At 44.2% G+C, this 26,315-nt stretch overlaps 2 protein-coding genes across 3 annotated transcripts in view; one reads left to right on the forward strand and one right to left on the reverse strand.

Annotated features, from left to right (window-relative positions):
* Positions 1-2,798: 2,798 nt before the first annotated feature.
* On the reverse strand, positions 2,799-8,197 carry LOC118083015 (transcription termination factor 1-like). Its single transcript, XM_035110964.2, has 2 exons — positions 8,030-8,197; positions 2,799-6,468 (listed from the first exon to the last, which is right to left on the reverse strand). Exon 2 carries the CDS (start codon positions 6,434-6,436, stop codon positions 3,938-3,940), a length of 2,499 nt encoding a protein of 832 aa, XP_034966855.2. The 5' UTR covers positions 6,437-6,468; positions 8,030-8,197; the 3' UTR covers positions 2,799-3,937.
* Positions 8,198-8,255: 58 nt separating this feature from the next.
* The window catches only part of BUB1B (BUB1 mitotic checkpoint serine/threonine kinase B), a 29,753-nt gene continuing 11,693 nt past the window's right edge, over positions 8,256-26,315 (forward strand). Inside the window, exons 1-15 of one of the 2 annotated variants that reach the window (XM_035110977.2) lie at positions 8,256-8,448; positions 9,624-9,828; positions 12,476-12,535; positions 12,739-12,883; positions 16,805-17,001; positions 17,128-17,303; positions 17,390-17,586; positions 18,388-18,482; positions 19,798-20,024; positions 20,755-20,867; positions 20,984-21,132; positions 21,310-21,359; positions 23,723-23,804; positions 24,060-24,162; positions 25,315-25,601. In XM_035110977.2, coding sequence (XP_034966868.2) covers positions 9,689-9,828; positions 12,476-12,535; positions 12,739-12,883; positions 16,805-17,001; positions 17,128-17,303; positions 17,390-17,586; positions 18,388-18,482; positions 19,798-20,024; positions 20,755-20,867; positions 20,984-21,132; positions 21,310-21,359; positions 23,723-23,804; positions 24,060-24,162; positions 25,315-25,601 — 2,021 coding nt within the window. In that variant the 5' untranslated portion in view covers positions 8,256-8,448; positions 9,624-9,688. Of the gene's footprint in view, positions 8,449-9,623; positions 9,829-12,475; positions 12,536-12,738; positions 12,884-16,804; positions 17,002-17,127; positions 17,304-17,389; positions 17,587-18,387; positions 18,483-19,797; positions 20,025-20,754; positions 20,868-20,983; positions 21,133-21,309; positions 21,360-23,722; positions 23,805-24,059; positions 24,163-25,314; positions 25,602-26,315 lie in introns of those variants that run through there. The other variant, XM_035110988.2, reaches the window with a different exon arrangement.

The following is a 26,315-nucleotide window of genomic DNA, read 5'->3' on the forward strand; positions in this document are numbered from 1 at the left end:
GTCATCCTTCAGAGGCTTGTCACCTTTTAGGCACTCATGCATACCTTAAACACACCAGGCCAACACAACAGCCTGAGAACAAAATGAGCAATTAATTAAACAAATGCACAGTAATGGAGTAACTATCTGCAGACTGGGAAAGCTTCCCAGAGCCATATCGCCTAACTAGGGCTACGGTTCAAAAGAGAAAATAGGGATAGCAACTCCCAGGGAGTTTAGGAAAAGCCAGTGTGAATGTGTGCCCATCATAAACAAGTTGAATTCTATTTATTTGGATTCTATGTTTGTTTCTGTGGGTGGTACCGGGTAAGGTGTGTGTGCATGCATTCAGGTATTATCAGACTTTATTATTTCTGCAGCATGTAACATGCAGGTTGTTACAGTTTTCTGATATCACAAGCACCATTCTGTCAACAATATTAGTACAACTTCTTCCTAATCGCTGCTTTTTGTGATGATGTACTGCTTATGATAAGCTCTGTTGCTTGTATCACGTGGATAGTCAATTGGATGAGATGTTAAGCATTTAATGAAACAGGCAGCAACAAGCCCTCTAATCTGTGAATTTTATGTCATTGTTACTGCTTTGAGTTGCAGCCATGTGAAATCCAAACTGGGCTCAATAATGATAAGGCATATGAATGTTGAAAACCCAATGCTGCTTGGTACTCTTTTGAAATTTCCAGTTCCTGTACAGTACTTTCTAATTAAAGGTTAATGTTTGAGGTGAGGCTGTTCCTGGTTATCATTACCAAACTGCAAAATATTTGTTACAAGTGAAAACAATGAAATAATGAAACCCCTGGTCATTTTGAACAGCTTCCCAAAGAACAACCATCAGCTCTACATCATTCCCTTGTAATACATCCCTCACTGACAATTTATGTTAGCAGTTTAAGGAGAAGATTTACAACACATTAATCCAGACTTTGCCAACTTAGTGGCCTCCTGATGTTTTGGACTACAACGTCTATTAGCCTCAACCTGCAGAAGTACTTTTTGAATTTCAGCAGTATTCCATAATTAAAGGTAAAGGGACCCCTGACCATTAGGTCCAGTCGTGACCGACTCTGGGGTTGCGCGCTCATCTCGCATTATTGGCCGAGGGAGCCGGCGTACAGCTTCCAGGTCATGTGGCCAGCATGACAAAGCCGCTTCTGGCAAACCAGAGCAGCACATGGAAACGCCGTTTACCTTCCCGCTGTAGCGGTTCCTATTTATCTACTTGCATTTTGACGTGCTTTCGAACTGCTAGGTTGGCAGGAATTCCATAATTACTTCAGTGTTAAAGGTAGAAGAGAAAATAAACTTTAAAAACCTGGAAAAACAACAACACAGTCATAAAAATAGCAATGAGCAGAAAAAACGGAATGGCAATATTCCTTCTTAAAACAATGCAGTTTCTAAAATGTATGCAACCATCCTATTTCATTTAAACTCTGTTGCACAAATATTTTAATAATAATAAATGTATCCGTAATAATGTTAATTAAAAGATTAACTAAAATATGCAGCTGATATTGTGCTGACTGGAAAGGTAACAGTGAAGGTGATAGACTCACTTGCCCACATCTTGAAAAAGCCAAAAGAGCAACACAAAGGATCATCCACAGCTATGAAGGTTGTGCTACTGCCGTTCTTTTAAAAGAAAATAAGATTTTAAACAGTTTGTAAAAGATGGAAGCAGCGGGACGGGGGTGAGAGACACAGGAGTACAGCAATTGGATGATGTCGGGTAGATGTCCTGTATCATAGAAACACAGATTTGTAGAGTTGGAGGGGATCCTGAGGATCATCTAGTCCAGGCATCCCCAAACTGCGGCCCTCCAGATGTTTTGGCCTACAACTCCCATGATCCCTAGCTAACAGGACCAGTGGTCAGGGATGATGGGAATTGCAGTCCAAAACATCTGCAGGGCTGAAGTTTGAGGGTGCCTGATCTAGTCCAAATCTGTGTGATGCAGGAATCCTGCCCACAGCCGTCCCTGGGTAGGCTCAAACCACCAATCTTCTTGTTAACAGCTAGACAAAACTGACCCATTGCCGTGAATGAACGAAGTGTGACTATTCCACAATACATGCCTTGTGTAGAAACACACCACCACTTAGTTCAAGATGATAATGAGGTTCAAGGGAGCCATGCCAGGCTTTCAGGAGGATGTGCAGGACAGTTCATCTGATGGGGCTGAGGCACAGCACTAGCCTCCCAGAAGCAGTGTTGCTGCTGTTTATCAGGAGGAGGAGGAGGCTGCAGTGTGGTTGAGGCTGAGCAGCCAATCTGGAGCTATTGCTGGTGTGCCTGCACAACTCTGTTCTTATTAGTGTCATAACCCCACCTCCATAGCATTCAGGTAAGCTGCAGCAATGCCAGTTTGGGGATGGCAGCTTTGCAGTATCACACCATCGGTTCCTGGCTTACTGCATGTCCTTGAGCAGTCATTCTCACTTAACCTAGCCTACCTCGCAAGGCTGCAGTGAAGATAAAATTTGGGGGGGGGATCCAAGTTTGAGTTCCTTGGAGGCAGGGTGGGATATAAATGAAAGTAATAAATACAATTAAAACAAAAAGCAAAAATAAATACATGTTCAATGTAACATGGAATGTGGGGCAATCGTTCCATGCCTAAATAGTGCCTCTGATATGTTTCTAACACACTGCTTTTGCTTTTGATCAAGAGTGTGCAGGACAAGTTTGTTCTAGCAGCACCTTAGAGACCAACTAAGTTTGTCATTGGTATGAGCTTTCATGTGCATGCACACGAAAGCTCATACCAATGACAAACTTAGTTGGTCTCTAAGGTGCTGCTGGAAGGAATTTTTTAATTTTGTTTCGACTACGTCAGACCAACACGGCTACCTACCTGTAACCAGGACAAGTTTATTAGGTCAAACAATTTCCTTTAAGTCACGATACATAGTACCAATTGTTGTGGATAGTTAATTGAGGACGTTTCTCCTTTTTGAAGTAACTTTCAAAGACTCCTAGCCTAGTAGAATAGCGCAGGTTTTAATTTTAAAAATATGAATCCTGTATCTGATCTCATCTTCCTCTGCTAGAGGGATACCAACCTGCACTTCTGTAATGCCATTTAACATGGTTGACATGATGTCAGGTGAAGAGGTACCGGTTGCTTCATGAAACTCACCAAGTGCTCCTGGATTAATAATGATTTCCTACCAATAGCCATATGGACAGGCCCCTTATTCTGGACTGGCCCTGTTTATATTCACAAGAGATATTCAATAGGGTGAACATTGTACAGTTCTGAACACTTGTCTTAGGAAAGAAAAAATGTTTGCAGCTAGATTGTGACAAGAAATGTTTAGTAGGTAATTATATCTATATCTACTGTATACATCTCCTATCCTAATAGCAGCACCTAGTGGCCAGAAATGCAAACAAACACTGACAGGTAGGTAGCCGTGTTAGTCTGACGCAGTCAAAACAAAATAAAAAAAATCCTTCCAGTAGCACTTAGAGACCAACTAAGTTTGTCATAGTTATGAGCTTTCGTGTGCATGCACACTTCTTCAGATACACTGAAACAGGTACACACAAACAGTGAAATGTCTTGCTCCACTGCATACATACTATACTTTCAAAACACATTTGAAGTGCATTCCCTGCTCAAACTGCCCAGAATTCATTGAGAGGGCCGCTTGTGGCCCATGGGCCTTAGGTTGCCTACCCCTGCCTTAACCATGCTCCTCTTTCCTATTTCATTTCCCTTTTTTATTTTTTTGCATGTTGCTTAAATTGTATTATTCAAAAACTGTAACAAAAACCTTTTTTTCCAAAATTAAATAAAGCTTTATTTATCTTTTTATAAACAGTGAAGAAAAAAATTATATTCTTTCTTTTTATCAGTGGAATTACTGTCTGTCTGTTAGGAATTCAGAGAGTTCTGCTGGCTCTTAGCATTGAAAGCTCCAGGTCCTAATTCTCCTGATCATCGTCTAAGTCATCATCAGAGATATCGTAGCCGTCATGAAAGATGTCACTGAACTTGAAACCTCTTTTCCAACTGTGGTCTTCAGCTTGCTGGGGCTCCACAGTTATATTCTTTCTTGCCATTAGCTCTGTCTGTTGTTTCTTTAACATTGGAAGCGTCACTTCATACAGATGACTGATGATTTCCATGAAGCTTCTGTTATTCCAATGAGGGACACGGTAAGTTTTGAGTCTGTAAAATCTGGTCCGAATATAATATGGAAGGAAATTCCCTATAGCACTGGATATCTCTTCCCAATCAACTTCTTCCACATCATCAGCGTCCACTTCATACAACCTTTCAATGAGGGCAATATTTATCCGCAGATGTTCAAGTCTGCTCCTCGTCTGCTTACCCATAATCTTCTCGGTTACAATATTAATCCACTTGTTTTTACACTGCCTCCAGTGCCTGGTGCCCACTTTGGCTTCCACTTGGGACCACGAGATGCCCTTGCAGAGATTCTCATACTTGAGTGCGAGTGCTCCATCCTCATCCTTTTTCTCTGAAGCAGAGTCTGAGTCTCTCATTTTGGACAGCAGTGTCTCCTTGATGGCTTGAACTAGCTTCCTTTTCTCTTCAGAACCCCAGGGACCGGAGTTAAATGCACACTTGATCTCAGAAAATTTTGTTTCAACTGAATGGCTGCTGCGAGACATCAGGTCCGAGATCTTTTTCCAGTTGTTGCCGAACATGGCTTGATACTTCTTGAGCTTCTTTTCCTCCTTCTCAGAATACCTTCCATTATAATTCTTGGGATCGTACATTTTTCTTGCTCGGTAATATACTAGCCTCCAAGGCCTTGGAATTCCCTGAGCAATCTTTGCACCAAACAAGTTTATAGTTTTCAGCTTGCTGATGGATTCTCTCTCTTCGGGGAACCTGTGAGCAAAGAGGAGTTTTTCTGCAGACTCTATCCCAGTGTCTTTCAAGAAGGCCTCAACATTTTGCCGCAGCTGGTCATTTTCCTTCTTGGAAAATCTGCCAAACCGCACTGCAATGCCTTTTTTCTTAAAATTTCTAAACCTGACCAGGTCCCGACCAGCCAGCTGTTTGATCGCTGAATCACTCAGGGTCCTGACATGAGGAATGAACTCTTCCAGCTCCTTGGTGGCAGAGTCCAGATCTTTCATTGCAAGCTGGGAAAATTCTACAAACTCATTGTCCACAAGGGAAAACTTGCTGGAAGATGATTCCTCAGCATCCGAATGGACAGGAGTTGGAGATTTCTGTGGCCCATCATCAGAATCATTCGTGCTGGGAGCATTTTTACGCTTATGTGATTTCTTTCGTGTGGCAGGGCTGCTGAATTTCACAGTTCTGTCCAACTTATTCGCCTCATTGTTCTCCTCTTGGGAAAGGTCTGAGAGCTGTGTTAGGGCCACAAGAGGAGGCCCTAGCATGTCCTGCTCCGTGTCCTCTGTGTCACTGCGGTTGGTTGTGTTGTGCTTGTGCAAACCTGCATTTTCCAAGTCACTGGAATCAAGCTGGCTGCTGGCCTCTTCTGGAGCTTTAGGTTTTTTAAGCTTTTTCTTCTTCCGTGCAATGGGACTACAAAACTCCTCAGTTTTGTCTGACTCAGCTGTCTCTTTTCTTTCCTCATGGGAAAGGTCTGAGTGCTGTGTTAAGATTAGTGCAGGAGGTGAAGGTGCAAAGAGGTCCTGTGTGTCCTCTGTGTCACTGCAGTCTGTTCTATTGTGCTTGTGCAAACTCGGAGGGTTAGCCCTAATATCTGTGAGCCTGTCAGAAGCTCTATTTGTCTCAGCCTGCTCTGTTAACAAGAGCACCTTTGCTTTCTTCTTCTGAACAGGTGTGGATTCAGAGACATAACCGGCATTTTCCAAGTCACTGGCTTCAAGCTGGCTGCTGGCCTCTTCTGGAGTTTCAGCTTTTTTACGCTTTTTCTTCTTCCGTGCAATGGGAATATAAAATTCTGCAGTTTTGTCCGACTGAGCAGTCTGCTTTTTCTCCTGCAGGGAAAGATCAAAGCACTGATTTAAGGGTACCACAGGACACAGGCTGCTGACCTGTTCTGGAGTCTCAGGAATGCAAAAGTCTCTGCCACCCTCTTGTTCACTAGGCTGATACTTCCTCTTTTTCTTATTACATACGTGGGTATCTGTTCCAGCCTTGCTATTCAGCTCACTGTCTGTTGGGATCCAAGTAGCATCTGACTCAGAGTCTGGAATCTCTTTCTCAACTTTTTTGTTCTTTGTTTTTTTTCTACAGACCCCAGTAGCTTCTGTATCCTCAACAAGCAAAGGAAAAATTGAGGAATGTCCAGAAGATGGAGGCGAGCAAGGGGCAGCCTTCACAGGTTGGTCATCCCCCTGTCCATCAAGGCCCTCCTTCCTCTTCTTTTTCTTCTTCTTCACCAACTCTGGGAAATGAAAGCCATTTGAGGCTGATGATGCATCAGCTCTGTGCATAATTTCCTGATGCATCTACTTCTTCCTCGGTCACCCGTAACAAAAACCTTTTAAAATAAAATAAAACCAAGAATTACAAGTTGCAGCTGAGCCAAGCAAAGGTTCCATTCTCCCCCCACCCCATCAATTGCAGTATTCACTGCAATTTACTCCCAATATATACTGCTAAAACATGACTCCTTTTCTCTGGGATTGAATTAAACCATATGAGTGAGAAGTAGGAAAAGAAGTGTGGAGCCAGGAAATCGTTCTGCTTCACCCAGAAATGCTTTTGTCATTCGAAAGGCTGCCCAAAGAACTACATACTCTTCTTTCCATGAAGCGTTTGGCACAGCTCCCTAGCTCCCGCCTTAGCCCCACCCACCCTCCCCCCATCTACCTCTTTCCCCCTTTTCTTGCCAATGTCTCAACAAATGAAACTGATTTGTAAAAATGTTATGAGAGACATTGCACATATATTTGCAAACAAAGAAAACCTTTAATAATAATAATAATAATAAAATACAAGCTTAATTCACTGAAAGAATCACATATCACAGGTGTGGGGGGGCCGAGGGGAGCAGTCCTTTGTGTTGCTGAACGGCCACTCACATCAGTCCCAGCAAGGATAGCCAATGGCAAAGGCCAGGGATGATGCGAGTTGAGCAACATCTGGAAAGCCAGTTTCTCCCCACCCGACATATTTCACTCCTGGCAATACTAGGAGCAAAACGGAAGAGCATGTGTGTGCATACATATGTGCAAACCTGGCGCTCCAGTGTCCCCATGCGTGAACATGAGGCACAGTGCCGGAAAACAACTGGATGTACATTTCCAGAATATAAGATAAAAAACAAATAAAATAAAACCTACATACAGCAACAGTATTTTGTGTTGTGTAGGCTCCTATGATGTAAGTAATGGGCCCCGCCTGCTAGCCTGCTCCCTAAAATATCACTGGTTTGCTCATTTCTATATATAGGGTGCCTACATTCTGCATGTGCAAATGGTTTTAGATACCTATTAGGTCCATGAATTACCATATAGCACAGGCATCCCCAAACTGCGGCCCTCCAGATGTTTTGGCCTACAACTCCCACAATCCCTAGGTAACAGGACCAGTGGTCAGGGATGATGGGAATTGTAGTCCAAAACATCTGGAGGGCCGAAGTTTGGGGATGCCTGATATAGCATATATTCAACCCAAAAAAACAGCGACAATTTGTTGTTGGCAAAGTACAGCTGGACATATAAAGGGCCCCACTACCTTCAGTAGCTTAAGGCAGGCATCCCCAAACTGCAGCCCTCCAGATGTTTTCGCCTACAACTCCCATGATCCCTAGCTAACAGGACCAGTGGTCGGGGAAGATGGGAATTGTAGTCCAAAACATCTGGAGGGCCGAAGTTTGGGGATGCATGGCTTAAGGTCTCATCAAACCTAAATCCGGCCCTGACGAGGGCTTGCGTGTACGCCCCTGCCCTTTGCAACACACTCATTCCTCTTCTCTTTCTCTGTACGGTACTGTACTGTACTTTAAGATGGTAAGGCCCTCGGGACCTGTTCTTTTGTACTCTCTAAAGCACCATGCACACTGCTCGGTCACCGCCCCCGACCCTGCGCCTGCTTACTCGGACGCCCCACTGTGCATATTCCCAAGTGTCTTCTATCGCTCAGATAGCGGGGGTGCTGCTGGGAGAGAACGTCGTCCTGAAGAAGGCCGCACCGCAAAGCGAGCTCCGTTTCGCCCGCTCTCCTCCCTTTCACGCGACACCCAGAGGTAACTACCGTTCCCATCATGCACCGGCGGACCCGTCATGCTTTGCATTCCCTACCATCCAATGGCAGGCGGCGGTGTTCGGAGGCAGCCGTTAAGGCGGAGCGGGGTCTCGTGAGGGGTGTGCGTGTTTGCGGCGGTTAATATTTGAACGTGGACGTGGGAGAGACTTGCTGAGGAGCCTCGGGAGTTTGGAGCTGGAGCCCGGAGAAGCCGCTTCCTTCGGAAGGCGCCTTTTTCCCTCCCTGGGCCCAGGCCGTGCGAGAGGCTGAGGTGAGCGGTTGTCGCTCTGCTTTTCCTTTAGCTGAGCCGGTTCTTCCGCGGGGCAGGGAGTCTCTGCTTTCTCCCTGTTTGTTTTTGGCGTGGAGCGCCAGTCCTTAAGCTGGACAAATACGGCGCTCGCTAGTGCCCTGGCAGCAACTGTCCAAGGAACGCCGGGGCGGGGGGAGGTTCGAGGCTCTTGCTAACCCGTTTGCTCCCGCGAAGGGAATGGCAAGAGCATAAGAGCCTACACGCTTCTTTCTCCTCCCACGTTTTTGCTTGCTTGCAGTTGTGACACGCAAATAGACAGTGGAGAGTTGTGTGTGAGAAAGAGTGAGCTAGAAGCAGGTGGCAGGCAGAAGCCCGTGAGGGAGAGACATGCCCGATTTCTGCTGGAATCCAAGGCTGTGGCTATGGGAGAAGCAAGAGCCTCTGGGGTGTTAATTCTGTGAGCCCCTCCATCGTAAACTCAGCTTGTATATACAGTATGTGTGTAAATTAGCCATATATCCTAAAGACTGTCTCTGCTGTCCCCCATTCTGAGGAAACATGAACCCTGGGTAAGCACCTGGAACCCCTGGAATCTTGCACCACTCAGATTGGGGTGGCCTGCAAGTGTATACTGTCAGGTTGCTAGGAAATACAGGTGAAACTCGGAAAATTAGAACATCGTCGAAAAGTGCATTTATTTCAGTAATGCAACTTTTTATTTTTTATTTTTTACAAATGCTTTCTTTTGGAAATTCCACAGTAATAAAACAAATAGTCACAATAATACAAAAATAAACATCGCTATTACATTTCATTAATTACATTCCATTTATAATTGACCCGCCTAACGACAATTACAGCAGATAAAGGCTTGACACATTTTGCTTTGCATGTCATGCATCTATCTCATTTATTGGTTTCACCTTTTAAGTTGCATTACTGAAATAAATGCACTTTTCGATGATGTTCTAATTTTCCTGTTGTTGTCGTTTAGTCGTGTCCGACTCTTCGTGACCCCATGGACCATAGCATGCCAGGCACTCCTGTCTTCCACTGCCTCCCGCAGTTTGGTCAAACTCATGTTCGTAGCTTCGAGAACATTTTCCTAATTTCACCTGTATACCAACAAGCTGAATGTCTGCTTTCATTCCACACAAATTAATATCCTCATTGTTTTCATTTCTCCTTATCACTAGGGCTTGTAATCCTGAAATCGTGCACCTAGGCGCTGTTGCCTTGTGTGCATAAAATACAGTTTACTATGTCTTCGGATGGGAGCGAGTGGGAGCTGAGCAAGGAGAATGTGCAGCCTCTTAGGCAAGGACGAGTGATGGCTACCCTACAGGAAGCTCTGGCTCAGCAAGATGTTTCCAGCCATACAGCCATCCAGCAGCAAAAGCGGTGAGCATAGTATGGTTTGTGTCTCTATCCATTAAGGCAGAGGTTTTCAACCTTTTTGAGTCCACTGCCCCTTTAAACCAACTACATTCTTTCTGTGACACCCCTGTGGGGCTCAGGAGCCCAGTTATGTCAGCAGTTCCCTCAGCTTCCCCCCATCTCCTCTCCCCTCTCCTTGGGAGTCCTCTGAGCTGCTGCCCCTGGTCTCTGAGCTGTCCCTCCCTGTCCCAAAGAGAGATGCCTCCTCACATTGCCCCACAGGGGCCTGGGAAGTGGATGCTCTCAGCCTTAGTGGCCCAACGCCAAAGGTGAACGTGCGGCCAGCACCTTACATTGATTGACAGCAGCGGGTGCGACTGGGCCTGCATGGCAGAAAGGCTCTCCTTCAGCACTGGGCACTCAGCTCCTAGACAGGCCTTGCACAATTAAGCACAAGAAAGGCCAGTGCAGCGCCTGCCTGCCTGGCCTCCCACTTATCCCAACAGCAAAGGCTGGTGGACTGGCTGGCTGGGCTTCCTCAAGCACTTCCTTGCTTACTCAGAGGCTATCTCAGCTCCTGGCAACCAGCACCCTCTGGCCAGCCCCAGAGGCACCATTCACCTGAGGAGCTTGTAGCCAGGGCTGCTGCAACAAACAGCCAGGCAAACCTTTGGGAGGCAGAGACATGAAAAGGGTATCAGGAGGGAGGGAAGGAAAAAGGAATGGAGGCCAGTGTTGCCCACGGTACCCCTGACTATCATTCAAGGCACCCCAGGGTGCCATACCTGTTGGAAACCACTGCCTAAAGGTCTTTGTCTTTAAGTGGCCTTAGATTCAAATAGAAATCAAACATGGCCGCCTCTGCCCTTGCAGCCTGCAGCTGTTCTTCCAGCTTTGGGCTTACATGACTCCTAACTCTGACATTTTGTCTTTCTAACAGTTAAAGGAGCCCACCCATTTGCCCTTTGGCACAGTCACTCCCTTTGTTCTCTTAAGGATCCATAGGGCCATAACCAGGCTGGCATAGCTATTCCAGCAATTGAATCTGTGCTGGATCCAGGAACCTGATATTTACTACCGTGTTTTGAGAATAAGACACCATCTGGGTCCCACTGGCTCAGGATGTTCGGCGCTCTCTTCCGCGCGCTGCTGGGTGCTTTGTCGGCACTGCCAGTTCCGAGTGCCTGCAGGGGTGGTGGTGGCAGTGCTTTGAACCCACAACCCTGTAGAAAGCAACAAAAGTTATGGACCGTAACAATCCTTATGAGGCACAGATATTTAAAAACCCCTGGTAGCACCCTTGAAGCATAGCCTCCCAAAGCCAGGGGGGAAGAGGTCCGTTTAGGCAAAGGAAAGGATCGGGGGTGATGTTGCGCCCTGGGACCCACATAACTACTTTTAAAATCCCGACCTGGGGGGGGGGTCAAATAGCGAAGCCCCACAGCCCGGTAGCAACAGAAGGCGCGTTTCGAAGCACCCAAGCTGTTCGGTTCCATAACAACCCAGGATTGGCAAAATTAACAGCAATAATTGGGGGGGGGCGCTCTATCCAAAGAGTTAGGAAGGAATGGGAAAGTGTAGAGGTATATATGGAAAAATATGGAAAGGAAAGTTAGTTAAAGATAAAAAATCTGCCTAATGCTGCCAGGTGTTTATTAATGCAGCTGCCGGGAGAGGCAGGGGCTGCAGCCGAGTGTTGCTTCGCACACAAACGGGGAAAAGCGCTGAGAACCCAGAGAATCCCGCTGAAAAACACGAAGTGGCAACAGCAATTGCACGCACGCCATCCCAAGCTGGCACAGTACCCAAGTCCCAAAAGCAAGACAGGACTCAGCAAACACAGCTTCAGAAAGCCAGAACAGAGCCACCCCCCAAATGCTTACCGTAGGTGACCCCTCTCGCTAACCCTGTCAGCGAATAAGCCTCCAGCGAGCGCTGAAGCAGCTCGCAGCCGACGTCGGAGGCTTATTCAATCCGTTGATACGATGGTCCTGATTCTGCGTCAGCACTGCGTGGAGAGGGGAGGAGCAGGGTAAGCCACAGCGTGTAGGGAGACATTTCTAAGGACAGAAGTGGCTTTCCGGGTGCCTGCCTTCTCCTGCCGTGGCCGGAGTTGCTGCTGCTGGGTCCCGCTGGCTCAGGGCGCTCAGCGCTCTCTTCTGCGCGGCGCCTATCACTATGGCTTATTTTGGGGGTACGGCTTATATTTCTCAAATGCTTAGAAATCGTGCTACGGCTTATTTTATGACTAGGGGAAAATAGGGGAAACACGGTATAAGCCAGCTATAAGAAGCTATCTTGTATTCATTCAGACCATTGGTCAATCTAGTTCAGTATTGTCTCCTTCAACTTTCAGTGACTTTTGATCTGAATTTTCCTAGCTCTGCTACCTGAGATCCAAATAGCACAAGTTAGTCAAGTAAAACATTGTCTGTTCTCCTCAAAATAGTATTTCAAACAAGCTAATCACTATTATAAACCTGGAATCTTTACTATCTTTTGAAAAAGAATTTTCCAAAGTGTGGTATCTTGCTAATCAAATAATTTGTATATTGTGAGGAAAAGTAGACTTAACTGAGGAAAAACCTCTGATGTTGATTTTTAAATTATGCTAAGAAATAGTAAATATATATATTTCTAGCTACTTAACTATTGATTACTTTACTTCCAGGGAATTTGAATCTGAAATTCGCTTTTATAATGGAGATGATCCACTGGATGTCTGGGACAGGTAAGCTTTTGTGAAAGGGGGGGCATTATTGGTTTGTTGTGGGGGGTTGTTATTTGTTCTAGTTTTGTTTTATTTATTTTGTATTGATATCCTAAGGTCTTCAGATGATCTTTGGATAACATAAAATAATAGAGCAAGAACACGGGCAATTCTCAAATAAAGGTGTCATTTCCTTGTGCTCATAATTGTTCTGCTATCTCTAGGTATATTAAATGGACAGAGCAAACCTTTCCTCAAGGTGGTAAAGAGAGCAACCTTTCTGTTGTTTTGGAGAGAGCTGTTAAAGCACTGAATGAGCAGCAGAGATATTACCAAGACCCCCGCTATCTCAGTATCTGGCTTAAGTTTGTGAGTGATAGATATATTATTTGAATTTTCTTGTGTATTCTTTTCCAGCTTGCTGAGCTCTAAACCTTGTCAGACTGTAGTAGGTTACTTTATGCTCTGAACATCAATAAGTTTCATTGACTTTATTATTCCATCACATAAGTTATTGTACTTCATGAGTTTTCTTGAGGCAGCTCACTCCACATGAACTGTCTCCATTTATGGGAGGATGTGTGCATTCATTTGCACTGGCCAATTCTTGCCTATGATGAAATCACACGCACCACAGCATTTCATTGGGGGGGGGGGAGATTCTAACCTTTACCTAGTTGATCCTCTCTTCTGAATACTCTAACTGTATCCTGTTTGGACTTACTTAGTTTTCCAAAAGAGTTTAATACTAATAGGACATGTCTCTTGTACTGCATCTATTACAATATCAAAACCATACGTTTCAAAACTGATGAAAATGCCATGAGACAAGCTAGATGCTAAGCAACAATTCACATATCACTTTCACAAAATATGGCAGGTGCAAAAATATGGTTTTACATACAGTATTGTCAGGGGGACTCCCCTATTGTCAGGAGGCCTCTCCCCATCATCCTGACCAGCACTTCGCCAGGCAAGGCATCAGCCCTGGCAACGCTCCGGGGAACAGACGGTGGAAGAAGGGCTCAGCGACGTATCGGAGCTCCTGCACCACTCTGACCATCTAGGGAGGGATGGCTCAGGGAGGCGTCGGAGCCCAGGCACCGCTCCAGCCAGCAAGAGTAAGAAGGGACACCGCTCCTTCCGGCGCCTGAATTGAGGCCATACCTGCCAAGTCTCCCGCTAAAAAATACGGGATCAGCAGCAGTGCGGCTCCAGAAGTTGAGTAGAAGCAACTTCCGGGGCCGCTCTGCCCTATTTCCAGTGCCCACACATCATAGCTGCCAAGTTTTCCCTTTTCTCGCGAGGAAGCCTATTCAGCATAAGGGAAAATCCCTTTAAAAAGGGATAACTTGGCAGCTATGCCACACATGGTCAGAGCAGCACCCAAAATGGAGGCTCCCTGGCAGGTAGGAAATCGGGGGGATTTCTGGGATTTTTTTCCATTCGGGAGAACAGCGGGAAACGAATTAAAATCCGGGGGTTTCCCGCGAAAAACTGGATACTTGGCAGCTAAGATTGAGGTGCGCGCCCAAACGCAGGGTGAAGGGGTGGCATTTCAGGGTGCCCAGGTTATTATGCTGGCCCCGAAGCCGACGGATGCCATTGCCGGGTTCTGAGAGTGACTAGGCTATCTCTGTTTTCTTCTATCTGCACTGTAAATAGCATGCACAGTAAAACTTTTAAAGACACAACGGACTGCAGCGTCTTTACTCGGGAGTAGCCGCAACAACTCCCTTACACATATGCTGCAGTATTCTTCAAGAGTTAATGAAACCCTTAACAATAAATACAAAAATACTTGGAACAGCACTTGGTGTGGATTCAAACCCTTTTATCCCGAGTCCCAGACTGGGAAGAAGGCAGGAAAATTATTATAACATTTATAATATTTTATAACAATATAAAATGTAATAATAAACTGTGAATGAGCCCTGATTAAGTAGGTAGTTTATATCTAAAGGTAAAGGGACCCCTGACCATTAGGTCCAGTCGTGACCGACTCTGGGGTTGCGCGCTCATCTCGCATTATTGGCCGAGGGAGCCGGCGTATAGCTTCCAGTTCATGTGGCCAGCATGACAAAGCCGCTTCTGGCAAACCAGAGCAGCACATGGAAACGCCGTTTACCTTCCCGCTGTAGCGGTTCCTATTTATCTACTTGCACTTGACGTGCTTTCGAACTGCTAGGTTGGCAGGAAGTTTATATCTATATATATATATATATAAATGTAGGCATTGCACGCGCAGATGTAGCAACCTTTCACTGTAACTGCTGAACCAAATTGCATCAAATTAGGGCAAAGCGTACCTTGCCCACCAGGGAGGGATCTGGCGTAATCCCCCCCCAAAAGCACACCTTTCATATCTAAAATAATGATTAAACACAAAAAAGTGGCACGCAAATCATACATCACCAGCAGAAGCTCTGAAGACTCCAGCAGCATCCAATAGAAAGGCAGATTGCACGCTGCTGCCTCCAAAGCCGCGCCACCAGATGACATAACAAAATTCCACAGCAACCAACTGAAAATAGGCCTTTTGTAGCAACAAGGCCCAACATTGCCCAGCAGACTGAATAGGCCGCAGCAGACTAGGCCGCTTTCCAGACTAGACCAAGTGGAGGTAGGGGCCTGCCTGGGGGGGGGCAATAGGGGGCAGAGATAGGTAATGGGTCAGAACAGGATGGGGGGAGACACAGGGATGAAACCTGCCCTCTCCACAGTATCTCGCCTCGGCTTTGCAGACTAGGCCACTTTCCAGACCAGGCCAAGTGGAGGTAGGGGCCTGCCTGGGTGGGGGAAATTAACCTCTAAAAAAACACCACATAATAAAAATCCATTAATCCCCATCTATCTATATGTAAAAAGGGCATATGGATCGCAGGGATAAGCCGAGGGTAGGGAGCCACAAACACCGTCAAACCAACTCAAACCCCAAAACAAAAAAACCAAACAAATTCTCATCAATTAGCCCCCCCCCCAACCCACAATCACACACAAATAATAAATGTAAAAAGGGCATGTGGGAGAGGGGAAATCACAGGGATAAGCCGAGGGGGGGGGGGGAGAGAAAGGGTTGGGAAACGTCATGGCTCAGAACAGGGTGGAGGAAATCACACTTCAAAAAATTGAAAATACAAATAAAACTACCAAAACAAACAAACATACACAATCATAAGAAGACAAAAAACAAAACCATAAATACAAGGACAAAGTTGAAACATCCGAACAAACAGAATACATCTTACAATTCAAAAAACAAAGGTATTAAGCCATTAACTTTCAAAATAAAAATGATTTCAATACTCTTAAAAAAAAACAGAAAACGCAGCAACGCATAGCTGGGTCAGCTAGTATATATTTGTTGTTAATGATTGTTAATCACCTTTGAAATATGTCTCAAGGCAATGCACACAATATAATAAAAATGGCTTAAGAACAGTACAAAAAATAACAGCAGATGAATTAGAAAATGAGATGCTCATGGCAGGGACTTCTTGGGTCAACTGGGAAAGCTTGTCAGAATAAAAATGCCTTCAATTGTTTCTTGAAAGTGTAGTATATAATATACCTGCCATATCTCAATAGGAATGCTGCTCTACAGAACAGGGGCAGATACACCTGCTTTCACCCTGCTCCTATTTACTGTGGAGCAGGCTTCTGATCTCTTTGGGACCTTTAGGAGAAACTCCCACAGTATATAAGGGATATTGAGATCTCTTTAAAATATGTCAATGCCAAGTAGATTCTTAAGAAGCATTCTTCCTCTCTTCATTCAGGAAGGGATGCTTGCTATGTCATGTGTGGATTATCTAATAACTAAGCATGTTTCTTTCTTTTGAAACATTGTTTTAACCGTATGTAAATATAACCGTATTAATTTCTACTTGATTACAATATAACCTCTAAGCATCTTACAAAAATAAAAATATTAAAATAACAAATAAGCCAAAAAAGAGAAAAGACTAAGGGCTAATGATTAGAATTTAAAATTGCTTCTCATGTTTTGATGAGGACTAGTTTGAATTTTGAGCACAGGTCAGACTGAGCACTGCTTAGTATCCTGGTGATCATGCTCATCACAGAATGAGAGTAAACAGCTTAAAGAACACTTCATTCTCCCATACTTCAATGTCTCTGAGACCCCGAGGACTAGAAGTGTGCTTCGTTTTGTTCCATATTGCTGCAGAGCATTGCAAGTTGCTGAAGTCTAGAGTTGCTCTGAAAAAGAACATTTGTACCTCCCTCTTTTGATACAACAAAGCCTTAATTTTCTATTTCATTTTGCAGGGTAGCTGTTGTAGTGAACCCCTGGACCTATATAGCTATATGTACAGCCAAGGGATAGGCACATCCCTGGCACAACTCTTCATCACTTGGGCCGAGGAACTTGAGGCAAGAGGGAATTACCAGAAAGCTGACTTGATATTCCAGGATGGGTTGCAGTTCAAAGCTGAGCCTTTAGATAAACTACAGTCCCATCACAGGTAACCTATCACAAGAGAGACTGGGCCTGTGGGAATATGGAAAGCAATTCCACCACCCGCACAACCAAAAAGAAAACCCAAGTAATGTCATTTACACTGCAAAGAACTTCCTACTTCTGTGTCTAGGCAGTTCCAGGCCCGTGTGTCTCGACAGGCCTTGCAAGATCTAGAAGATGCTGATGGAGAAGAGGAGTTGGGTGCTCTTGCTTCTGAACCTCAAAGAGCTACACTGGCAGAACTGAAGGGAAGAGGAAAGAAAATGGTGAAAGCACCAATCAGCCGTGTAGGAAATGCTGTGAAGCGTAAGTGAAGCTTGGCTATGTTGGAAACAATTAGTCTCACATGTGAACAATGAACACTTACCTTTAACTTCAGTGTCATTTTCTAGTCCCCAGCCAGGAACAGAGACTCCATAATTCATCTCAGCAAGCATCACATCGCCCAGGCTTTGCCATATTTGATGAGAACAGAGTTGTAGCTCCTAGAGCTGAGGTTCCTGCACTTGTACCACAGCCATGGGTTGTACCTCCAGCAGTAAAGGCTAAGGAGAATGAACTGCAGGCAGGACCTTGGAACACAGGCAGGGTAAGGAAAAAGGGTGAATCTTCCCACTACAGTTGGAACATAATGGGTGCCTATGTAGAAATATCTTTCAAAAGTGAATGCTTATTTTGAGTGTGGGGAATTCACCTTCACTTTTTTAATGTTAATCTTGGGCTCGGTCTAAAACTAAAGCGCTCTCTCTGACTATTTCAGACCATTCAAAGTTTTTGGTCTGAGTATTTCCTGTCTTAATGTCCTGGTAGTTAAATCTATCTTGCAGTCCTTTTTCATGCAGCACTGGTTAGCATCTGCTGTTTTAACCTTGGGTGTGGGGTACCTCCTGGGCTTCTGGAGAGTCTACAGCTCCTGGTTATTAACACTCTAGGCGTTAGATGGGATATATAAACACTTTCCAAAATGCTTTGCCATTCATCCTTGGATGTGAAAGGTGCTCTGTGCATTGTTTTGCATAAGAAAGAAATGTGGGGAAAAGAAATTTGCTCTATAGGAGGCAAAACCCAAGGTATACTTTGCGGCTTGGACCAGAAGGTTGAAGTCATGGCTTTAAAGTAGTGGGTTCTACACAGAGACAGAAAAGGCTCTTGCCTTGTATTTAGCTTTGATTTATCTTGCTATAATGAACCAATGAAGAATAAATTTCAGTCTCTAGTGATGTTGCTTCCCAGGTTTTGTATTTAGGTACTCTTAAGGAATGCTTGCAGGACTGGTGTGGTGCACTTTTTTTTTGTAAAGGGCTATCTGATGGAAGTATCTAAAAGGCCACTATGACAGACTGGTATGGTCATATGTGAACATACTGATACTGGTTTTCTTTCTCTTTAGCGTCCTCGGAACAATTTGGTTTCTGCTACTGTTTCCCCTGCTGTAGTCCCTAGCTTTACTCCATATGTTGAAGAGTCTGCACAACAACAAACAATGTAGGTTGTATGCCTTCGTATAATAAAAACAAACTCAGTATTAACTAATGTTCAATCTTATGGGTTAGGAAAGGCCTGGACAAAAGTATTTCTTTACAAGATATCGGAAGCAACTGATGATGATTCATGCATGGTAAAGGGATGCAGGGCAAATAGCAGGAAAATGCCTGAACCTGGGTAACACACCCACTCAGTGATAGTCTGTAGAGTGCGGTGCTATGATTAAATGATTGTATGGGGAAATAAATGATTTTATAGGTTTAGAAAGGCACAGGCAGTCTCACAGGTAATCTGACCCCAAGTTGTTGAGGGCTCTCATGTGTTAGTAACAATACTTTAAACATGGCCCAGTAGGCAGTTGACTTCCAGTGCAATTCCTTCTGGTGTAATCTCAACTTGACTGCATCAGCTACAGCTCCTAGATCAGTGGATCACTTATATTGATAGATGTTCCTTTCCCTAGAAGTTACGTTGGCTTTCATTGACAAGGTTAGCTCTAGAACACCGCTACCCCGCAAACACCGCCCAATGTACCTGTTATTTCTGAACGGAGTGCCTGGAACTGGGAACCACTTGCCCACAGCGTCTTCCTCTTAACAGAATTCTGTTTCAACTTGCTGGTCTGCATCCAGCTCACCACTGCATCCAGGACCAGTTCAAAACAGTCACACTCTCTCCTGATTCAAATGTTGCAGAGAAAGAGTCATCAGCTTACGCTCCTAATGAGTGTTCCTAGCTGCTTCAAATAGGTATTAAATTACATTGGGGACATAATGGCACCACATAACAACTGCAAGGGCATGGATGCATAATCCCCATTAATTGAAGTAGAACACTGAAACGCAAACACAGTGCCACCTCTGCTCACAGGGACAGTTCAGGAGGATACTGTGACCAACAGTATCAGTAGCTGCTGAGAGATCAAGCAAGAGCAAGTGTTGCACTTGTCCTGTCCCTCTCACAAAGAAGGGCATCTATCAGGATGACCAAGACAGATTTTGCCCTTAAATTGCTCCTGAACACATAGTGAAATGTACAGTAGTTTATAATTTGATTCGTATGAAGTTGAGTATGTTGCTATACCATATCACCATTTCCTCCTTTTGGTTTCAAACATTTGCTTGTTGAACACGGCAGTAACTTCCCAATGATATTTGTGGTAACATAGTTGGCAGTTTTAAATACCAAAATTACAACCCTGTTTATTTGTTCCATTGCATAATCCCATACCCATTAGATAGAGGACTCTTCCTAATAGTTTGCTCTTACGTACCTGGTCCAATCCTCACTCTTGCTTCATACTTGCCTCCCTTAGGACTCCTTGTAAAATAGAGTCTAGCATAAACTGTGTGCTAAGCACTTGGAAGCCTGGAAAGGAGGAGGATCCCCTACATCGTGTGCAAAGTCATCAACAGGATGGCCAGGAGAAGAAAGAAAAGCCAATGTATTGTAAAGAGAAAGTCTATGCTGGAGTGGAGGAGTTTTCCTTGGAGGAGATCAGAGCTGAAATCTACCGGCAGAAAGCAAAAAAGAGAAGAGAAGGTATCTATTAGAAACGGGCAAATACAGGAAAATCCTCCAGTGTTGCTTAATGTTAGTCAGAAAATGTATAGATTTCCAGAGCCTGTGCTAGTTTCTTAGAAAGAATTTGGTTGAAAAGCACTTTTGGATCATGTTACAAGTCAAGGAAATGCTTTCATCATCAAATACTCTATTTCTTCATAGAATTTTCGTCCTGTAGATTATTTTTCTAAGCTGGGCAAGAGTGCACTGTAGTGTCCTGCTTTGTTTGCTAGTAAGCCCTTCTGCGTAAGTAGCAGGTTTACCTTTCTATGCCTTGGGGCAATCCTCTTTCTAACCAAAGAAAAAACAGATGAAGGTGAGATAGTCAAGGAAGAACAAAGTATGTTCCCCCTTTCTCTTTAATCTAGAATACTCAATGTGTAAATGTATTTATTCAGCAACCTTGTTTGTGTAGGATCATAGCAGCCTTCAGTTCAGTTTCCCTCTCCTCTGAGAAATGTATTTCAACTTAATCAACAACAGAGTTCCACTGCATGTTGCAGGTGGTAGGAAATAAACTTGACATGGGAGTAACGTCCATTTTCTTTTCTTTTGGTGGGAGCCTTGTGTTTCAGATGTGCAGTCCCTTTCCCACCCCAAGTCTACAACAGGGCAACCTGGGAAAAGGGTTGGGACTATACATGGTCTTTCTAGCTATACTTCTATTGTGGAGAATATGTGGTGATTTATTACCTTCTCTTTCATACAGAGGAACTACAGGCCTTAGCACAGAAAAAAGCTGAGTTACAAAGGAAAATTGAGGAGTTGGAGAAGATGGCGAGAGAGCGGCAAGGAAATGATGAGCAGAGATCATGTGCACAGGTAATATCCCACCTTAATTTCTGGTAGGCTATTTGTTGGCAGTGGCCTTTCTAGTGCATATGGAACGTAATTTGGAGTGTGGTTTGTGAGCAGATTGTTCTCTTCAACTATTTCAGCAAGTAGTGGAGCAGGAGCCTGCAGGTGTGCCTTCTGACAAGGCAGAGGCTGAGATTCTGAAGCATCCTTTAAAGGAAAGACAACTCTCTCTGGCAGATGATGAAGCATTTGTTGAAGAATGCCTTTCAGATGTTTTTTCATTGAAAAGGTAATGTGGGAGTTGGCTCTGGAGAAAAGAAAAGGCTTTTTAAAATTGTCAGATATTTAAATGATATTCCAGTTCAAAATATGTTTCAGAGTGGTGTGGGGTGGCTTACTATATTGTCTGCTCTTGTGATCTGAATGGTGCCCTGTATTTTTTTTTAATCCAATGCTTTCTTTATAGCAATCTTGATATGGTTGGAAATGTTCCACACGAGGAATCAAGCTCTAGCGGTAAGTTTTGTCCATAGACTACTGCTTGAAGGAAGTCTCTTGAATTTCCTCCTATGTGTTCAATAAAACCACTTAGAGGTTTTAGTTACAATTAAGCAGTATGCACACTGTTAAATGACTGAGGCTAATTTTAATCATTTGAGGAGGAGCAGGAGGGGGCAATTAGCAGTGTGTGTCTGCTTGCTTGTTTTTGAGGTTTTTCTTTACCCTGATGGAATAGAATCTGAGACTGTTTCTAACCTTTCTCATTTCCCCCTACTTCTCAGTTCCCCCTTCCTGTCACTTGATCCCTATGTCTACTTATGCTTAATCTCTTTTGGGTGGCCAATATTTGACTAATTACTGATTAATAATAATAATAATAATAATAATAATAATAATAAATTATTTATACCCCGCCCATCTGGCTGGGTTTCCCTAGCCACTCTGGGCGACTTCCAACAGAAAAATAAAACACAGTAATCTATTAAACATTAAAAGCCTCCCTGAACAGGGCTGCCTTCAGATGTCTTCTAAAAAGTCTGGTAGTTGTTTTCCTCTTTGACATCTGATGGGAGGGCGTTCCACAGGGCAGGCGCCACCACCAAGAAGGCCCTCTGCCTAGTTCCCTGCAACTTGGCTTCTTGCAACGAGGGAACTGCCAGAAGGCCCTCGGAGCTGGACCTCAGTGTCCGGGCAGAATGATGGAGGTGGAGACGCTCCTTCAGGTATACTGGACCGAGGCCATTTAGGGCTTTAAAGGTCAGCACCAACACTTTGAATTGTGCTCGGAAACGTACTGGGAGCCAATGTAGATCTTTCAAGACCGGTGTTATGTGGTCTCGGCGGCCGCTCCCAGTCACCAGTCTAGCTACCGCATTCTGGATTAGTTGTAGTTTCCGAGTCACCTTCAAAGGTAGCCCCACGTAGAGCGCATTGCAGTAGTCCAAGCGGGAGATTAGAGCATGCACCACTCTGGCTAGACAGTCTGCAGGCAGGTAGGGTCTCAGCCTGTGTACCAGATGGAGCTGATAGACAGCTGCCCTGGACACAGAATTGACCTGCGCCTCCATGGACAGCTGTGAGTCCAGAATGACTCCCAGGCTGCGCACCTGGTCCTTCAGGGGCACATTTACCCCATTCAGGACCAGGGAATCCTCCACACCTGCCCGCCTCCTGTCCCCCACAAAGAGTACTTCTGTCTTGTCAGGATTCAACCTCAATCTGTTAGCCACCATCCATCCTCCAACCGCCTCCAGGCACTCACACAGGACCTTCACTGCTTTCACTGGTTCTGATTTGAAAGAGAGGTAGAGCTGGGTATCATCCACATACTGATGAACACCCAGCCCAAACCCCCTGATGATCTCTCCCAGCGGCTGCATGTAGATGTTAAAATTGTCTGAAGCCTTGCTTGCTCTTTGACTCTGGGCATACCACTTTGGGGTGCGACCTGGAAGGTTTGCAATAAGGCAGTCTGGCCCTGGACCCACAGGAAGTTAGCAACCCATCTCTTCTTTCCAGTATTGTTCCTTCCTGCCTTACTTTGCTTTGATCCATCATCACCCTCACAAAAACAAAGCAGGAAGCAAAAATAAAATCTTGAAAATTGCTGATCACAGCAGAACAGCTTGTTTTCCTCAGATGAAAATGAGTGTAAATACATGAAACAATAAAGTTGGTTCCTCATTTGACAAGAGAAGTCTCCCTTAGCTCAAATGCATTTTATAGATTAACTGTAGGAGCTAGCATGTTTATCTAAATTATTTAACAGAAGTGTAGAATTTTCAGTTTTAAAAACAAAACCCATTTTGTTTTTTAAAAATCTATTAGCCACTCTGAAATCCGCAAAACTGTAAGCATGTGACGTAGGTTAGGCCAAGAGAACATCCAGTCTGAGTTCATCATGTTACTCAGTCTAAGTCAATCCCTTTTGCAACCTTTTCACCAATCAGGACAGTAGATTCTATGTGTGTCCATTTTCCCCTAATTACATTTGCTTATTCTCCCCCTTTTAGTCGCTAGACTTGCCTTTTTCCTTTTGTGTGTCAGTGTCATAGGAAGAAAATCTTATCTTCCTGCACAGAAAGCTCTAAACCTTTTACAACAAACAGAATGTAAAATGACTGAAGCAGTTGCATTCCTTCACACATGTGTTGCTTTGAGAACTTCTTTAGTGGATACCATGTGCTTCCTGCTACAGTATAGGTTTTCATCCTCACTGTTATAGTGGATCTTGCTGGTGAGCTAGATTGTCAGCTGATGTGAAGATGGGCCACTGGAATTGGCTGATTGCACTACACCTTTGCAATGTGTTCAGTAAAAAGTATATTATCAAATAACTCCAAACAGCTTTTAAAGTCTACTGACTCTCCCCTCCACAGATTTTGAAATTCCTCCTCCAGTGAATCCTTTGACATTTTCTATATTTGTTGAAGAATCTGCGTCAGAAAATGCGAGTACCAGGTAACTGTGTATTTTTTCTCAGCAGGAGACAGAACGATCTCAATTTTATTTTAAAAGCATTCTATGTTCGGATCAATTTCATGATCAAGAATATTCATTAATCTTTATGCTTATACCACCTACATTTTTTTAAAATGTACATATAGAGCTGTATTTGTACAGTACGTTTGTAATCCTCTAGCCCAGAAGAAAATGAATGCAAGTGGTGAAATTCTTGAATGGAATGAATTGGCATTTATTTGTTTTTTCCTTTAGTCTTTCTACTGGCCCTCCAGTGGGACGTTCCAGACGAGTTCTTGGTGTTCGCAAACCTTCAGAAAGTATAACTGCCAAGGAAAATATATCCCCTGAAATTTTTGTAAGTTTTTCATAAAGGTAAAGGGATCCCTGACCATTAGGACCGACTCTGGGGTTGTGGTGCTCATCTCACGTTATTGGCTGAGGGAGCCGGCATACAGCTTCCAGGTCATGTGGCCAGCATGACAAAGCCGCTTCTGGCGAACCAGAGCAGCACACGGAAACGCCGTTTACCTTCCCACCTATTTATCTGCTTGCACTTTGACGTGCTTTCGAACTGCTAGGAGTTATTTAGATCTATGTAGAATATCCTGTTACCTCTTGAATTAAGGCATACACATGAACACTTGTGGCATCTTGTCTCTAAGGACCACTTCACACATTGACCAAAGTGTACATATGTATGCACTGCTTACCTTTAAAGATATGTCACCCATCATGTGTGAAGGATCTGTTGTGTTCAATCAGTTTTACACCAGTGTAGACTTGCGGGGGTGGGACGGGACAATTCTGAGCTGGGTCAGACCACTAAACCAATTTTGTCTGGCCTCTAGCAACCCTATGAGAGCATAAGTATGAGAGATAAATTTCAACAGTTTTAAAGATAATTCTGTTTCCACACTTTAATAATAATGTTTTGATTTCAGTAACCTAGGCATTCCCAAGGTAAAGCTCTTATTTCTTGATGCTGTTGCTGACTTCGTGAAGGGGCTGGTTTGTCTAGCGTAATTCCTTCTGGCTCTCAGGACTAGTATCTGAGAAGAGCATGTCCCCCGAGAAAACCAAAATTGATACTCCCTGACTTAAGACATATGGGTGACCTAATTCAGACTTCAACCTAAGGATGTTTGTTTTAATAATGTTAAGATGTTTAGCTGTTTATGTGTTGCCTATAAAACCCTTGTTCTGATGCCCCTTGTGGCAGACTTTAACTGGTGATTCGGCTAGAAGAACCATGTTAAGTTGAGGTCTGCCCTATTGCATGGCTGCAATAAACATTGGGTCCCTCCTGGATGCTGGACTTGAATTAAATTTCTTAGTTCCATGTTTCATTTAGAAGGGGGTCTCTCGCCTGGGTAATGAGCAAAGTGGTGTAGAAGTAAATTCTTACTATAGATGTACCTGCATGCTGTTCAGCAGGTAGATTTTTTTGACAAAATTTCTGAAAACAAAAAATACCTTTTGGTGGTGGCTATTATGTGTTTCTCTCTAGGCTGAACTCAGTGAAATCGAACCATTGAGTGAAGATGCAATTCTCACAAGCCCGTATAAGAACAAAACCCTCTGCCCTAATCCTGAAGACACCTGTGACTTTGTTAGGGCTGCCCACCTGGCATCAACCCCTTTCCATGAGATAACAGAACAGAGGAATCATCTTGATGACAAGCTTGAAGACATACCAAAGGAAGAACACCCAAAATCTAAGCCTACATCTCTGAGCCAGCAGACAATTCTTGATGAAAATCAATATGCTGAGGCCCTCTCTACGAAGAAGCTGAGGTACCTGAAGAGGATTCAGTGGGCTTCATGTGGTTTTATCTAGGGTGGGACACATGTCTGCCTTGCCTTCATATACAGTCATACCTCTGGATACGAATGCTGCGGGTTGCGTACAACATGGGTTACAAACACGCCGAAACCGGAAGTAATGGAACGGGTTCCTTCCGGGTTTGGCGGTTCGCGCATGCGCAGAAGCGCCAAATCGTGACCCGCGTGTGCGCAGAAGCGCTGACACGGGTTGCGTACTGCTCATGTTGGAAATGGGGCTCCGGAATGGATCCTGTTCGCAACCAGAGGTACCACTGTACTAGGAACTGCATGATTCAGTGTTCGATGGTGGCTCGAATTTTTCAGTGGCCTTCTTTGCCTACTGGCAACAATGCAAGTTGCAGCGTGGAGACATTCTTCCCAAATTGCTTATTATTTCAAATTGCCCATACATCTAATTTTTTTTGCCTGCAATGCCCTTTTCTCTCTCGATTCTTTTCTAAAACAACTCTTCATTTTCTGTGGGTCCTATGAGTATTTTGAAAGCTTTAATGGATTCATGATACTGAAAACTCTGCTTTGATGCTATTTCACCCCCAGGTTTGTATCAAAAATGTAGGTAAGGAGGTAAGGAGCATGGGTGATGAGTGCACAATCTTGAGGCCCACTCCCAAAATAATCCTGGGCAGAATCCTGGGGTGAAATAGCTTCTGAACAGGTTCCAAG

The sequence above is a fragment of the Zootoca vivipara genome, chromosome 1 (assembly GCF_963506605.1).
Source record: "Zootoca vivipara chromosome 1, rZooViv1.1, whole genome shotgun sequence".
In the NCBI taxonomy this organism is placed as follows: Eukaryota; Metazoa; Chordata; class Lepidosauria; order Squamata; family Lacertidae; genus Zootoca; species Zootoca vivipara.